The sequence below is a fragment of the Chinchilla lanigera genome, unplaced genomic scaffold, assembly GCF_000276665.1.
Source record: "Chinchilla lanigera isolate Chin_1 unplaced genomic scaffold, ChiLan1.0 scaffold00016, whole genome shotgun sequence".
NCBI lineage: Eukaryota > Metazoa > Chordata > Mammalia > Rodentia > Chinchillidae > Chinchilla > Chinchilla lanigera.
In genome coordinates, this window is record NW_004955417.1 from 28,289,203 (window position 1) to 28,307,070 (window position 17,868).

The 17,868-nt window shown below is 40.9% G+C and overlaps 1 protein-coding gene across 1 annotated transcript in view; it reads right to left on the minus strand.

Moving 5' to 3' along the window:
* Lrp12 (low density lipoprotein receptor-related protein 12) overlaps window positions 1-10,643 on the minus strand; it is a gene marked incomplete in the record, with an annotated part of 51,226 nt that extends 40,583 nt beyond the window's left edge. Inside the window, 1 exon segment of the mRNA XM_013512743.1 lies at window positions 10,432-10,643. Within this exon segment, the coding sequence (XP_013368197.1) occupies window positions 10,432-10,579 (148 nt within the window).
* Window positions 10,644-17,868: the final 7,225 nt, after the last annotated feature.

Sequence of the window (17,868 nt, forward strand, 5' to 3'; positions counted from 1 at the left end):
GGCAGGCGCTGTGCCACAGAGCTAAATCCCCAGCCCAACCACACCTTAGCAGCTAACTAGCAAGTCAGATGATTAAGCAGAAAACTCCTAGACAAGTTTTTCAAGAAAAGGTTTCATTACTACCTAATGGAAGTAACATAAACTCACTCCACCCTCGTCCCACTGTCTACTGAGAGGTGATCGCTTATTACTCTCCTCCTGGTCCTGACTGCAGCCCAGGAGAGGCCTCCCGGAGGAAACGCTGCTCTGGGAAAGAAGCTTTGGAGGAGGGCATGCTGGACTCCTTGGAATCGAACCCCGGCTCCCTGACATTTAGGCATGAACCCCAATTACCTAGTACTCCTAGAAGGTCTAAATTTATGATCTCTACATCGCTGTTGCTTTTTCTTTTGGTTTTCTTTTATTTATGTTCTTTTTATACTGTAACCAAAGGTTTTTAAGACTAGTTAATAAGCACACCTAAACTTGAACAGATACGTGCCAGCCTAGTCTTAAGTGCCTTACAAGCACTCCCCGAGCTACTCCTTAAAAGAACTGCTCATTTTGCAGAGGAGAAAACCAAAGCTCCTAGTGGTTTGGTAATTTTTTCAAATAACTAGTAAATGGGTGGACTGAAACTTCAAATCTAGTCTCCTTAATTTTTAAAAGAATTCAACTTCTGTACTCATTTCCATGGCATTAAGAAGTCTGAGTTCCTTAGTTAAAACAATTCAGGTTCTACACCAAGCCTCCGAGAGATTTATGTTATTTTTTTCCCAGTAGTGGGGATTGAGCACAGCGCCTTGCCAATTTCCCAGGCTTGGGTTAAATTTGGGATCTTCCTGTCTCAGCCTCCTCGGTGCCAAAATCACAACCCTGTACCGCTACATCTGCTGGTTCTTATTTCTGAGGAAAACAAAAGGATTAAGATATGGATACAGTTCTTATTTATAAAAAACAATGCTTACATCTCAGTATTAAAGTCCACCTATCACAGCTATTCCAGTTTGGGAGAAAAATATGAAGAGTTAAGTAACAGCTCCAAATAACTAACATGCTCAGCAACCTACACTGTCTTTCCATTACTATAGCAAAAGCAGTTATGCAGCATATAATACACACATATGCTAAAAACAAGAAAGATGTTCCCACTTTACTGTGTTTAGGAAAAAGCCCAATATCCTAACGGGGCTTGCCAAGCTTTCCACAGTCTGGCTTTTCCTATTCTAAAGCTTCATTTCTTAGAAGAGAGCCAGCTGTCTCTCACCTCCGGACCTTCCGTTAACGTTACCGCACGTCTTTAGGGAGGACTCTCCGGACTCCCTCTACTAGTCAGGCCACCCTACAACGTGTGGAAGATACGTGAACGTGAGCGGGCCTGGACAACAGCGCACACACCGTGGCTCCTAGGAAAGGGCAGAAGTGGTGTGAGCCTGACACCCGCACTGGCCTCCAGCCTCACGCTCCTCCGGACTGCGCCGCACAGAGCGGACCCAGGCAGGGCGTGCAGAGCTTGCCGGGCTCGGGGCACGGACGAAGATCGCAGAGGCCGAGGCAGCAGAAAGGTTCAGAGTAGGGGAGAGGGAGCCTTCCAAACGAGAACACCACAAAAGCCTCTCCTGTATCACAGTCCGCATTTCAGGCTGGGTGCCAAGCCACCATGTGTAAGGCAGGAATTTAGCAGGCCAGGCCAAGAACTACCAGCGGACGCTGAGGGGTTACATACTTCAAGCCCGGGCACAGGCCCTTTCTGACCAGGAGGTGTGAGAAGTGCCACGAGGAACACCTGGGTACCCCGCAGGACGCGCTGCTCCCAGCGCCGGACAGAGCTCTGACACAGGCTCCCACCGCAGCTCTCACAACCTGCTGGTGGGAGCAGCAGGAGGGCATGCCTTTCAAAAGTAGTTTCTCTTCAAGATGAACATATCCTAGGTGAAAGAGAATGTATCAAAGAAAAAAAGAAATTCCAAAAACACAGAGAGCAAAAGAGGACAAATGATTTCAGACTGTACGATTCCATTAGATAAAGTTTCAGAACAGGAAACACTAATGTACAGCGGCAGAAATCAGATTAGTAGTCACCTGGGGTGGGAGGTAGGGGTCACTGACTTGCAAGGGGCATGAAAGCCTTTCTGAGGTGATGGAAATGGCCCAGAGCTTGACTGGGGTGTGTTACATGGGTGTGCATGTTTGTCAAAATTATATATATATAAAAAAAACCTCAAAATAGGTGCATTTTACTGTGTGCAAATTAAACCTCAATACGGTTGGCTTAACAAAAGTAAATGAAAAGCTGTATAGGCTGGACTTCAAGCATGACTTCAGAGATCTAGTTTCCTTTCCCCTTGATTCTGCTGGCCATATTCTGCCTCCCTGCACTCTAACAGCTGCAGCTATTGCATCCAGACAGACAGTGTTCCTGTCCCGTCACTTACAAGAGAAAGTAGAACAGCTGCCGGGCATGGTGGCGCACGCCTATCATCCCAGCACTTGGGAGGTGAGGCACGAGGATCGTCGCGAGTTCAAGACCAGTCCGTGCTACCAAGTGAGCGCAAGGCCAGCCTGAACTGCACAGCGAGACTCTATCAAAAAGACAAGAACAAAACAAAACAAAACAAAAATCAAAAGAAAGCAGAACAGCTTAGGTCACACGCCTACCCCTGACGAGGAAAACAAAACGAAGTATGACGACTGGTCTGGGGCTAGGAGTACGGTGGAGGGCACGTAAGAGGGCACTGCTAAGAAGGAGGAAAGGATAGCTTGGTGGCTGGCAATAAAACCACGACTGCAGTGTTCTCCCTTCCAAGGGAGTCCCAACTCTTTATCCTGACACTCAGGAGCTACATCCTTGTCAATTTTAATTTCCTCTACTCTGACATATACCCAACACAATGTTTTTCCGTTTTCTTTTTAAAACAACAACAACATGTCCTCTTCTCTGTCTTCATTTATCAAATGTTTAGCAATGTCAAGGCTCAGTTAAGTGTTAACTAAGCTAGACGGTTCTGTATGAGGGTGGGGCCCACTTCCTAAGAAGGGACTACTGCAAACTCCGTGGCCAGCACTTTGCACCCTTTCATGAACTAACAGACCCAAGCACTGACTATCAGCAGGTGCTAACATCAGAAAAAGAGGGATCGTGTGCTCCCTAATGGATGAATGCACATGTGAAAGGAAACAATCTGGTCAAGTCTTTTCCCAGCGCTGCACAGTCCAAAAGAAGCTCCTGGGAGGATGGACATGTTCTTACAGAGGTGCCGCCTAGTACTAACTAGTTCAGCTGTGAATCTGACACGGCTCCTGTGGCCAGCGGCTGCCACATTTAACAGAAGTGGAGCTCTGAAACCAATTATCAATGTACAGGACAGGCAGAGCACAGAGAAACGTTTTACAATCACACTGTAGAAGAACACCTAGCAAACTCCAGACTAAAAAGTTCTAGAGGAGAGTTTCTTCAACATTTATGTGGTGAAGTTTTAAAAAGTTCAAAAAGATTGAGAAAGAATTTAAGAGATTAAAAAAGGCGTAAGGGAAAGATCAAATAATTACAAAGTGTGGGTTGTATTTGAATTTTGACTTCATAAACATTTATGACATTCATGAGATGATTATAAATTTAAATTTTTAAATGAAAATAAGGTAAAACAATTCCTGGGGTAATGACATGATACATTTATTAAAAAATGAAAGCATCCTATCTCCTAGAAATGTTCTCTAAAATGTTAATGGATGCAATGAAGGATGCCTGTTGTTTTCTTTAAAAAGGGGGTGAGTAGTGGAAGAACAGAGCAATGAATCACACAGGAGATTAGCTCTGGTTTCACGGTTATCAGGGCCTAGGTTCGGGGTCTGGGGGTATCCATTATCCTACTATCGACTTTTACCCAAATATTTGAAATTTCCCATTACAAGCAGAATCAAAACTGGAAAAAAAAAAAACCCTCTCTGACAGCATATTATTTATATGAAACAGAAAACGCTGTGCAGTAGATTTATGCAAATGCTTATATATCCTAAAACACGTAGGTATCCTAAGATCGGGTTTTATATTAGACATATTGTTGTATTCCCCTCAGTATTCTAACTTACTGCCTTAAACATGTAAATTAAGTAAAACAACACCTTTCTGATAATTCATTACAGTTTTATACTTTCTAATTAAATTTATATAGTAAGGCAGCCTTAGAAGGAACTTTATAGTAATATATAGAAGTTACATGAGATGATAAAAACACAAGAAAGAAGACTCAAAACTCAGGTTGTAGAAACCTCAAATCTGACGCTGTGGCCCACCATCACCTTTTATTTGTGAAGATATATATGCAGAAAACAAAGCCAGGCAAGTAGCACACAGTTTTTCGACAATTTTTATGACTGCGTGTTTGCAGTGCATAGTGATTATAGGCATGGGGGGAGCTGATGCATGTCTACACGACATACCTTAATTCTTCTTACTTTCCCTGCCCTCCCCTCCCTCCATCTCGTTTTTAACTGCCTATAAGGGCCTTATGTCCAAGACCTAACAAGGTCTGCTAGAAAGCTAGGCTTGATAGTGGAGGGCTCACTTTGCCCTGTTACATGTCAGCAGATCTAAAATCAAAATGTGCAGTGCCGCCTTCTCATTTCTCAAAACCACGGTTAAATGAGGTCCTATGGATCGAGCCCTCATCTACAAAGACTGCTGTCCTTTTAACAGGGCCAGACACTACGAGAAGAGGCCAAGGGAGAAGAAGAACACTTCAAGCCGGAGAAAGTCCTTACTAGAAGCCAACCTTGACAGCACCCAGGTCTCGGACTTCCAGCACCAAGAGAAAATAAATTCCTGTTGTTTAAACCACACAGTCTGCTATTTTGTTATGGCTGTCAGAACAAACACACACATACACTTCTTCCAGGTAGAGCTGGACCAAGATGTTTGAGAATCCTTTGAAAGTGTGTGAATTCAGTAATTTTTCTAGGAAAGGCTCCAATAGTGCCTAACAAATACTTACGATCTACTTCATGCCAAAAAAATTAAGACGTTCCTGGGAGATATTTTTACATTTTCCTCATTTATTCAATTACCAGTCTTCTAAAATTATTTCTATAGGTTTTTAACTGAAATCCATTACAAATTTTTAGGAACTGGCCCAAATCTATTTGCCACTTGAAAAAGCAAGGATTACAACATTACTCACAGAAAGATGCATTATCATTTTAAACTATATTCTCAGTGGACATTTGCAGGCTACATGTTTTTGTATGTTTATGCGTCCTGTAGTATTATGACAGTAAGGTTTTATATTTGAAATTTCTTAGAAATAAGGGCACAGCATCGAACTAGTCAAGGCACAAATACTAAACAAACACCAACTCCTGCACCCCGAGAATGCATGCTAGCCTTTAAGGAACATGCAGAGATTTTTATGATTCCTATCGCTGAGCATCAGTGAATGTTCATGCAATCGAAATAATTCCTTTTATTCCAAAAATTAGTCTGAACTACTGATAAAAGAGCTGGTGACATAAGCCAGGAAAGGAATGTTATGACCACATTACTTCATTGAATTCTAAGTATATTTTTAACAATGCCTCAAAGAAACTACTAATTGTCAAAACCACAGTCAGTATCTGTAGATTCTGAATGTTTATTGACCTTAACCCAGTGCTGTCCTTTTTGTATCAGATATCCCGCTGGTATATTTTTCCTACCTTACTACTTATGAAAGAGTAAATAGTTTTTTCTATTTCTAGCCGTCTCTAGAGCCAAAACCATGAAGTTATGAGTGACAACCCTGCATCCCACTGACAGAGAAGCTGGATCTTGAGTTCACCAGTGACTATTATGGAGCCAAGAACATGCCCAGTGTAGGATCACTTTGGATCCAGATCACTTTTTAGTCCCTCTCTTGTTTCACCTTCAGACCTTTTCTCTGGCTCTTTTGTCTCTCTTAAATGTATACTCAGATATTTCTTGTCTGTTTTAACAAGTCCTTTCTTGCTAGCATACCTCCCTCATTCCTATCTTGGTCCCCACTCTGCTGTTTATTTTTAACCAAAATTTCAAAGAAGAACCTACAGTAACTAATGAAGCTTCTGTATCTACCATTTACTCCTGAACCTTTAGTCTGGCTTTTATCCCTAGCAAATTCCTGAAATGTAAGTAGCAAAAGTGTTATGGTTTGTGTCTGGATGTCCCCCCAAAGCTTCATGCAGTCATGGGGTGGGTTTCTAGAGCTCATGACTGATTCATGGTCCAATGCTGGGATTTTCGTATCAGAGTTATACTGGCCCTGGGGGAGGGTAGTTTGCATACAATATAAGGGAGGGAAAGAGGGTTGCTCCCCGCTGCTCCTCCCTTTTGCTCTTGCTGCTTCTGCTATCTTCTGCCACCATGAACAGCTGCCCACTGCCATGTGCCACTCTGCCCTGCAGCCAGCTGATTATGGACAAACTTCCACAAAGTGTGAGCTAAATAAACTTTTCCTTCCTTAATTTTGGGTGTTGGGTATTTTGCCTCAGCAGTGACAGAAAAGTAACCAAGACAAGAAGTTACCAACAATCCACCTACAAAACACTTTATCCTCAGAAACATCAACTCTGAATCCAGTGTCAGATAGCTGGAGAAAACTGTACCACTATGAGCAACAGTGTCACTATAAATTCATGGTTTCAATTAATCTGGCTACTCAATGCTGCTGTCTAATCTTTTAATAACCCTGTACTCAGCTGTATTTCCAATTCACTTGAAAACCGTATCTGCCTTCACTATTCTCCTCAAGCCTTCCAACAACTTCCTCCTCCAGTACTCTCAGTAAACCACCTCCCTTGCCAACTACTCGGGGGTCTCTAGTCATTCTTCTTTCCTTTCTAGAGAATCTTTTCATTCTGTATGTCTACAGGCTCAAGTTCTCCATGTTGGTAGCTCTTCAATTCCTACCCCAACCAAACCTTTCGAACTTTACCTGGCTCCCCGGATTCACTGAACACGAGCCCTTATCTTGAACCAGTCACCGTGCTGGTGCTTTTCATTTACTATTGCTAACCCTTACTGCACCCCGGTAGAGCACCTGGAGATACTGATGCTATTCTCATTCTATATACAAGATTTGACTTAAGAGGCTTCTTCAAGGCCAAATAGCTGGTACATGAAACTGCCAATACCGAGACAGATGTTTTTCTAGCTCGAAACCTATCATCCTGAGTAACAGTAACAGCACCTAACGTAAGCATGCGGTGTGTGCCAGATGATGGTCTCAACACTTGCCACGCTTCAGCACATTTGATCCTAACAATAGCCTATGAAGAAAATGCGTTACTGTTTCTACCTTAGTGACGGTCTCTTTCCACTTCTGTACCACTTCAACTTCCTATTACCTCGGTATGTCGAACTGTGCACCCTCGGGCTGCTCCTCCTCTTCCACCTTGAATGGCCAGCACTTCCGAGCTGTCCAAGCAGAAACCTGGAAGTCCTTCCAGGTTTCCTCCTTGCCACTCTTTCTCTTACTTCCTAATTTCATGATATTGCTTTCCTGTTTTGTTTTTGCTTTTTTCATTAAATGTAAGCTCCACAAAAAGCATAGAATAATGCCTGGCTCACATCAATCAATATTTCCTAGATCTAACAATAAATCAGTTTGCAAGCTGATTTTCCTACTTTTGACCTTGAAGCACTCTGACCTTTTGAACCACCTTCTCATGAATTTTCTTATTCTTTGCAGGGCTATTAGAACTTTAAAAAAGGCACACCTATATTAATCTTAAAAACTAACTCCATGTGCCAGTTAACCCTGCCTCTCAGTCTGACTGGATGGAGACCCAGCGAGAGGCGGCTGGACTGAGGGCATGATGCACTCCTAGCTGAGCAAACCAGCAGCATCAGGAGGCAGGGCCCTGTTGGAGGAGACGGACCATGAGGACTGTACGTACCTGGCCCATCCTCTGGCTCCTTCAGGTGCTAGACGCTGAGCTTTCCTCCGCTGTGCCTCTCACATGCTGTTTTCACCTTGGACCCAGCTGACCTGAACTGAACCCTCCGAAACTGTGAGGCAAAATAAGCCTCTCCTTCAATCTGCGTCCAACGTCCTGTCCCAGCAAGTGGCAAGCTGGCCAACATGCCGGTCCAACGCCTCCGTGCATAACAGCCTCTAAGGCCACCCCGACCTGGTCCTCCCCATCTCATCCATCTTAGGTGGACTGCTACCCCTTCCTGCTTTCCTTGTATGTATATATTCGGGCTTCAGCACCAATCAAGTACCTAAAATTCGGCTGTTTTTGAGAATGATGTTCTCTCTGCCTGGTGCAGTCGACCTCCCCCAGTGCTCCCACCCGATGCAGGACACACATCTCTACGTGGCGTAAGAAGAGTCAGAGTCCTCCTGTGCCCACTGTACATCACTTCAGTGTTGTGAGCATACTACTACACAGCTCTTGCCGTCTTGTGGGGTTACTAATTTAACCGCTCTCCCCGGGCACCAAATTTTAAGTGCCTTCAGGGCAAAAAAAGTCTCTCCCTTTCTTCACTCCTTGCCGCCTTCCTCCCTACCTTGGTATTCCCCAGCAATGATCTCCCAGTTTCTGAGTGAGATCTTAGAAAATGTTGATTTAATGATTCAAATTATCAGATTACAAAATAAGGCATGAAGCATTCCTTGCACAAGTAAAAACCTGGTTCAATTTATAGTTAGAAAGGTAAAAAAGAGAAAAGAACAGAGAAATATGAAGTGGAAGACAGCCATCCCTTTATTAGGGAATGAAGTAAGAAAACCACCGCGGAAGGGGAGTTCAGATTCAGCTGTTCACTCCAGAGGGCCCTCCTTGTCCTGTCCTTCAGCATGTAAACAATGTAGGACTGCTCACAGCTCCCAAGCAGCCGCACCTTCAGATCCGAGGAAGCTCTGCTCCGCACCAGCTTTGGCAGTCTGTCTGGGGAGTGGCAGGGGAGGCAAGGACACCAATCTTCTCCATTTCTGATCATCAGTGACTTCCGGTTCTTAATAGCTTATAGCCCATCAACATGTTTAAATAACTCTTTTTTTTTTTCTAAGCAAACAGCTAGCTTCCCATTAACGTCTACTGAAACTCCTATCTTCACTTACCTACTCATTCACAAAACCCTAAAACAGTATGTTAATGTGAAGTTGAAGCTTATTCTTTTTTATGCACCTTTTAAAAATCATCCTGTGTAAATAAGCTAACTCTGCTGTACAGGTATGCTTCCTCAAGTAAAAGAGGAAAACATTTCCCAGTGTGTATTTGTTGCTACATTTACAGATTTTAATTTACTTATTAAGACGAAGTATTTGGATAGGTATTATCTTCACTTTACAAATGAAGAAAATAAACTATAAAAACACACAGTAGTAACTTGCTCAAGATGGTAAATCTAAAAAACAGAACTAAAACCCACACGTCTGTCTTATTACTAAGACCATCCATTGAATTCTCTCATGTTCCCTCCAAACTATAAACAGGTCTTATATCAGCTAATGTTTCACCATTTACAACACTTTATTCATTTATACCCTTTCATTTTAAAACAGTCCCAGCAGTAACTGATATTTTCATTTAAGGCCCACGAAGTTGAGACACAGCAATTAACTGGACAGGACTAAATCTAGTAACTGCTGAGCATCAGAATCAAATTTCTGCTAAAAGCACACAATGTAGACTCATCCTTAATAGATGGCCTTCTATTCATGACATCTAGACACAGCGGACAGGGGAAACCAGGGGCTTACACTGATCGAATCCAAGGGACGAGGGTGTTTGCAAAGGACAGGCCGGTGCAGGTAGGTACCGTAAAACGCAGTTTGTCTTAAAGGCAAAACTAAAATGTACTACAGACCATGTAGCATGGCATGATGTCACAGTAGAGAGTACTGAGTCCTAACCAGGAAGTCCTGAGTTTGACTCCTGACTTTGCAACTTACTTTTCTGTTTGTGAAGTATGTTAAAGTAATGCCAGGTACCATTTCACCTCTATTTACCCCAATATACATCCAGACTGCTAACGGTAATTCTTGGCATCATTTAATATGGCCAAGTGATAATCAGATTTTCTTGACTGTCCCATAAATGTCTGTTCATATCTGCTTATTTGAAGCAGGACCCAACATCTCAATGTTAGGCCTTCGGATGGTGAGATTTAGGTGATACTCTTTCATGTTCCAGGCCAATGATTTGTTACAGAAATACCAGACTGGCTGTCTTGTAAAAGCTGCCCATATTCTGTGATGTCACCTCCTTTTGGTGTCATTTCACTTTACTCATCCAGCTTAAGCCAGAAAACCTTTTCTGCAAAGGGACGAGAACACACGTATTTCGGGCTCTGCGGGCCATGTGGTCTCTGCTGCAACTCCTCAGCTGTCAGAGCAGCACAACAGCAGCCACGGAGAAAGCACACACCACCGAGAGGCTGTGGCTCACTAGAACGTGAAAACCTTCCCTCGGCAAGCTCTGTTCCCTGCTTACCCCGAAACAGTTGCAAGGGAAGGGGAGGATAGTGCTGGACTCTTTCCTCATCGCTGCTGAATTTCAGAGCATGGCTTTCGTATGGCTTTAGCAGGGCAGCAGTGCTGTGGTGTGTTGCAATGGTGTGTGTCTTATAGGAGCCCACCATACGAATGAACCTCGAAGATTTTATGTATTCACTGCATTTCAACCAACGTCGTCATTACTGTTTTTGGTACTCAAGAGCTCTCATTTTCGGCCTACTGCCCCTTTACACTGGTCACTGGGTCCTTTCGGCATGAACACCTCGTTGCTGGCAGCTTCCACGCTTCCTGAAACAACAGGATATGCCAGGCTCATCTTTTGTTTTTGCTCTTCCAGACTGGACTCAGTCATCCGTCCAACCACCCGGGTTCCTTTTAGTGAGAAACAGTATTCAGAGACCACAGTTACAGTTCTCTTTGTGCTCACTGCTGTGGTGTTACCGTTGCAGCATCTCACTGCGAAGGGCATACAAGATATGCGACCTTAAGTTCTATGGTCAAAGCTTTAATGTAATAAAATCTTACTGGAAAACAAATACTGGCTCTGAATGAGTAAAAAATAGTTAATTCCTCTGTGGCTTAGTTTCCTGAAAAGCAGAGTTAAAGTCAAGGGCATCTCATAGTTTTAATAAAAAATGTTAAATTAATAGAGAATATTTCAAGTAATTAGTACATGGTAAGCAATAAAAATTAGGCACACTGCAACCTTTGGTACAGTAGTAAGCTACTTTTATGACTTTTATCACAGGGAAAGTCAAACAAAAATTAGTAAAAGCTTGTTTTTACAATATTACTTATGACTATAACTGTAAACAATCTAATATTCAACATTAGGGAAATAGTTTACGGACAGTGATATAGAAAAATGTCCAAGATAGGCAAATAATACCAAAAAAAATCTCATGAGCCAAAAGACTGCCATTTCTACTAGCCAAGTACACATGGTCATTTCACCATGTTCCAGCCACAGTTTTACTGTCCTCACTGACCATTTTGAACATTTGACTTTCACTAAATTGATAGGTGGCATTCTCTGCCTGCTTCTGAAATTAATCTTTGTTTATAATTTTATTAGCCATCCAATTACTGTTGCTATAAATTGTTTTTTGCCCATTTGAGGAAGAAAATTAAAATTTGATGTAGAAAGTATTTGCATAAGTTATTTAATAACCTTACAACAAACCTTGAGGGTAGGTAGTGTAAAATCCAATAACCTAACATCTTTTCATTTAGAAATCTCAATTAATAGCAAACCAGAATTAATTCAGAAAACAATAATAATCTGGCATCTTAGGCTCACCCATCTCTAGCAGCACCACAAGCAGATGAGCTCTAGTAACAAATTAAAGAGAAGAAATGCAGGAGGAATTAATCAGCTTGCCTGCAAAGCTGCAATGAATTTAGGGAGTGCTCTAAGTAGCTACAAAGGAGCAGTACAGTGCAATGGTTAGAAACACAGATTCTAGAAAGTCATGCTACCACAGCCCCCTCACTTACTAATTATGTGAGCTAGGCTAAGATACTTTATGTGCCTCAGTTTCCTTATCTGGAAAGTGGAAATAATAATAGTATTATTTGTAAATAGACAGCATTCTTATAACAAGCAAATGAGTCTGTGTGTTTATATGGTTTGAACGCTGTGTCCCCCTAAATTTGTATGTTGAGATTCTAATGTATGTTGAGATTCTAGGCGACAGCATTAGGAGGTTAGACTTTGGACCTCAGGAGGTAATTATAAGCGATAGTAACAGCACCCTTACAAAACAGACCCTACAGGGTCACCTAGCCATTTCCACCATGGAAGGACACAGGTGGAAAGCATGGAATATAAATAAGAAAGTGGAAGTTCACTAGACACTGAATCAGCCAGCACCCTGATCTTGGACTTCCCAACCTCCAAAACCATGAAAAATAAAGTTCTGTTGTTTACAAGAAACCCAGTTTATAGTATTCTGTTACAGCAGCCCAAATGATGAAGACATACACATACATATACAATCAGAAAGAGGTACACAGGCATGTGACCGTGACACCGCCGGCTCATAGGCACTGCGGTGCCTGCAGTACTGCCAGACGAGTTTATACATCAGTCCCTCTTTGATGCCTGGTGTTTCGTATTTCAAAGTGTGCTATTCAAATATTACATTGCATTGCAACTATTTCACCTTCTAATACTGGTGATCAAGGCATGATTTTTTAAAAAGTACTCTGCATGATAATCCAGATATCCTACCCTTTTTAAAAAAGGGAAAGAATCAATACAGAGACTCTTAACCTGTGGTGTAGATGCACTGCTTTCTCAAATGTGAATATGAAACAGCACCTGCTAACCCTGTTATAATGGACATTCTAACTCATTATCGGGGCAAAGCTTGAGATTCTGCATTTCCAACATGATCCCAGGTGGTACTAAGGCAGCTGGTACGAGAAAGGCACTTTGAATACCAAAGATCTAAGTTTCATGAATGAGCTTCTAGAAGCTCTGGAACCACATGATGCTGTCTACAAAACACTCTGTGAATGTACCTATGGGGATTATGTTCTGAGGACAGACCCCATAGCTCCCACCATATCATCAAGGGTGGGGTGAGAGCACAGCAGAGGCGGGAAAGACAAATCACTCCACAGCTAGGTAACACAACTAAAGGAAAATGGAAACCTTTGCAACCAGACAGAAAAGACAAGTTATAATTCAGAAGACTGGACTGCAGAATCTTTAAATTATAGAATTAAAATACAAAAACATAAAAAGTCTAAGAGACAAAACAATAAAACCAGAGTATCTAATATTCACTTGGTAGAAGTTCAAAAAGGAGAGAATTTAAAGGATAGAATTTAGGGGCTGGGGATTTAGCTCAGCGGCAAAAGCGCTTGCCTGGCAAGCGCAAGGTCGTGAGTTCGGTTCCCGGTACCGGAGAAAAACCAAAAAAAAAATAAATAAAAAATAAAAAAATAAAGGATAGAATTTAAACACGTGTGTATACGTTGACAGCTATATGTGCTTCTCCTTAAGGTATATCTATGTGTGCATATATTCACACAAATATAGAAATAATGTACATTTTGGAAATACATCAGTATATATGTACATGATCAAAATTATGGTGAATATTTACAACTTTTTAAAAATCTATCACAGTGAAAGACACTGCCATTAACCCCCTCATGACACCACCCACTTCAAACACACGTATCCCATTGTCCTGCCCCTCCCTGAAGCCGTTCTGAAGTCCTCTTTCCTGAGCTTTATGAGATGTGATTTAAAACACTACCGTGAATGCCGCTGCAGAGTGCCAGTCACTGAAAAGCAAGGCTCATGAGAACAGGGTGCTTGTCCTCATCCTCCTATCCGCCAGGTGTGGCACCCTGTGACTCCTGGCTCTTCCCCGAAGTCAAAATGACCATGAGAGGTCAACATGTTTAACTGATTCAGAGTATCGAGGCAGCCAGGACGGCACAACTAAAGACCTCCAGAACTGCCTCAAAAAGTGGCAAGAGTAACAGGATCATTGTGTTTGAGGACAGGGGCAGTATTTGAGGGGGATTGATGGCAAAGTGTCTTTTACTGTAATAACGTTAAACAATCACAAGTAGTTTAACATCAAACCTCATATATCATGGTCCACCAAATACCAAAGTAATAATGACTGGATGGTAATACAATAAACTGGTGAAAACTGTAAACTATAAATATGTCAAGGTAATAGTACAAGGACTAATATGACAATTTAAAGTTACAAGATGATAAAGTAACATATACACAATCCTACACCAACCAAGTCATAAAAGTGTGAGGGCAAAATTTAAAAAAAAAAAAAATTTAGCTAAGTATACCTAAGAATATATATAAACCATGCATATTTCTGGGAGGGCAGAGGAGAGAAGAAACAATTCAAGTACACACTTCAATAAAATAAATTCAACTGATCGAAGACCTTAGGAAAAATGATGAGACAAAAGAACAACATAAGGGAGAGGGAGAAGAAAACCTAAGGAAGTTAAAATAATTGTTGAGAATGGAGGTGAAAATTTTAATGGAATTTTAACTTTATTTTTAGCTTTATGATGTAAAATTTCAAGCATAAACAAATAGAAAGAAAAGTATGTAAGTTCTCATGCACCACCCTCCCATCTCTAAAGGTGATTATAAATAAAAACAAGGATGTCTGCTCTTGTGATTTCTATTTAACACTGTACTAAGAAGCTTTAGGAAGGACAATTAGGCATGGGCGAAACTCCATCTAGAATGGAAAGAATGAAGAATCTCTACTTACACATATGACATGATCACATATGTAATATTATATAAATGAAAATCTATTAGGGTTAGTAAGTTCAGCAAAGTCATAGACGGCAAGAAAGAATATATTCCTGTGCAAGGCAATGCCAATCAAACATTAAATTTTAAAAATTACCTTTAGAATAGTATGTGAAAATATAAATAAATTTAACAAAATAAATAGAAAAGCTATAATCTGAAGCTACAAAGCATTACTGAAAGAAATGGAAGACTTACATAAATGGAGAGATAACTACGTGCTCGAGTCAGGACTGAAACTGCTAAGACAGCAGTCCTCACCGTCGCTCACACAGACTCACCGTGGTTCACACCAAAACCTCAGCCGCCTGCTCCCCCTTCAGGAGCTCATCCTAAGACTCACATGAGAATTCAAGGGATACAAAACTGCTAAAACAATCCTGAAAAATGTACAAAGCTACAATAGCGAAGAGACTGTGGTATTAATGTCAGAATACACAGACAGATGTTTATAGATTTCTATGTAAATAGAACAAAACTGAGAGCTGGGAGGTAGATTCAGAATTATACTCCGTGGGTTTTTTTTTTTTTTTTTTTGACAAGGGTGTCAAAAATGGGGAATGAATGGTGTTTTCAACAAATAAATGTTGAGAGACAATAGGAAGCCAAATGCAAAAGAATGAACTGACCTCAGTCTTGCCATACTGAAAACAAAATTAAAAAAAAAAAAAAGGACCCAGGTCAAAACAGTTACCACTAAAGGCTTACCTATAAAACTCTTAGAAAGAAAACACAGGCCAATCGTCTTCACCTTGGACTAGGAACTTCATTCTTAGGTATGGCACAAGCAGTGAAAGCACACAGATAAACTGCAACTGTCTCAAAAGCAAAAACACTTGTGCACTGAAGGACAGATACACAAGAAAGTGAAAAGATAGACTACAGAACATGGAAAATATTTTCAAATCACAGAACTTACAACTTAAAAAATATTTAACCAATTAACAAATGATCAAAGGATCTGAATAGACGTTTCTCCAACAAATACACATACTGCTAACAAACAGATGGAAAAACATTACTTCTTAAGAAATGTTAATCAAACCACAGCTAAAGTTCTCAGAGGCGGAACTGAACGCTCTCCTGCCATGATGGGGAACCAGGAAAGCACTCTCACTGCCCAGACCGACCGCCTGGAAAGACAGAAACACTAAATGCAGTAATTACGTGGAAATTCTCTGGAAACTTTGCATAAATACTTCTAGAACTAACAAGCAAGCAATCACAATTCCTACAGAAAAGTGAAGACAAACTGGAAACAAATATTTAAGAATACGATCATTTTCAGTAGCTTCTCCCCAAACTGGAGTGACGTCTGCACAACTCTGAATATAACCACCTCAGAGAATTAGGATCTTAAATAGTGAATTACATCTCAATAAACCTGTTCTGTGTGACCTAGGAAAAAAAGCTCCCCAAATGAAATATGCATAAATATGAAGTACTGGATCTATATTCACATAAAAACTACCAAACTAATGAAAGAAATAAACGACTTAAATAAATGACAGATTTTGTACTCATGCATTAGAAAACTCAACATAGTGATGATGTCAACGCTTCAAAAGTGCTCCATAAATTTAACCCAATACCATCCAAAATTCTAGCAGGGTACTTTATAGGTAAAGACAAGCTGATTCTAAAATGTGGGAATGGGAGGGAAAATGACTTAGAATAGTTAAAAAATATTGACAATAAAATTGAAGAGACTGCCCGGCTCCACTTAAAGATTTACTAAAAAGTGACAGCAATCAAGACAGTCAGGTAATGGCAAGGGATTCACACAGAACAATGGGGCAGAAGAGAGAGTCCAGAAATAGCGCTGGTGATGGGGCCACTTGGTCTCTGACGGGAGCAGAGGCAGTGCAAAGTGGAGACAGGAGAATGTTTCCAACAAAAGATGTTCAAACAATTGGCTATTCACATGCACAAGTACACCGTTTTTACAAACCTCGCACCTTACAAAAAAAAGACAAACCTTTAGACCTAAATGTGTAACAAACACTAAAGTGTTTAGAGAAACTGAAAACCTTAATCTTGTATTAGGTGAAGTTTTTAGAAATGATACTAAAACATAAATCATAAATTTAAAAAATTACATCAAATGTAAAAGTTTTGCTTTGCCAATGGTATTATGTAGAGAATAAAAGGACAAGTTATAGATTGTGATGGAAAAATGTCTCTCAAAACTCAAAAATACAAAAAACAACTGAAAATGGCTAACAGATTTGAACCCATCACTCAAATGGCAATATAAAGTCTGCCAAGAGAGGTTTAACATCATTAGCCCGTAACAAGCATTCAAATCAGGGTGACTGCTACACAGCTTTTAAAGTGAGAAAGGAAGGAGAACAGAGAACACCGCGAGTCGGTGAAGAGCCTCTTTGGCGCTCCCCGCCTTGCGGGCTGGAACGCCCCCTGCTAACAACCACTCTAGAAAGGGATTTGGTACTCTCTAAAAGTTTCCATGTACTTAAAACTTAGGACCCAGCAAGCCCTCAGTATATACCCTAAAGAAGTACAAACTGATGTCCACACTAAAACCTGTAGCAGCTGGTGATTCCTTATAGCAGCTTATAATAGCCCCAGAGCGAAATAACTCAAATGTCCTTCAACAAATGAACTGGTAAAACTTCAGCATATCCACACAATGGCATTCTGCTCACTGGTGTAAAAAGAACAAAAACAAAAACAGAAAAACCAACCCAGAGAAATACTCATCCATGCATTACCAAGACACTGCACCGAGAAGCAGCAATTTCCAATGGTTACACAGGACACAATTCCGCTACATGACCTTCTCAGAAAGACCAACCATGGGGATAAACACATCAGTCATCAGCAGGGATTACTGTGGATAGGCAGAGGGTGAGATTATAAAGGAAGAGCAGAAAGGAGATTTCTGGGATGACAGAACTGTTTGGTATCCCAAATTTGATGGCAGCTGTGTGAACTTTACACCAAAAGGGAAAAACACCAATGTCACACGGTAATTTTTTAAATAAAATTTAAAAAAATCCAAAAGGAATAACCTTAAAAGCTAGAAACCCAACAAAGTAAACAAAAAATAGTAATAAAATAAAAAACAAAGAAATC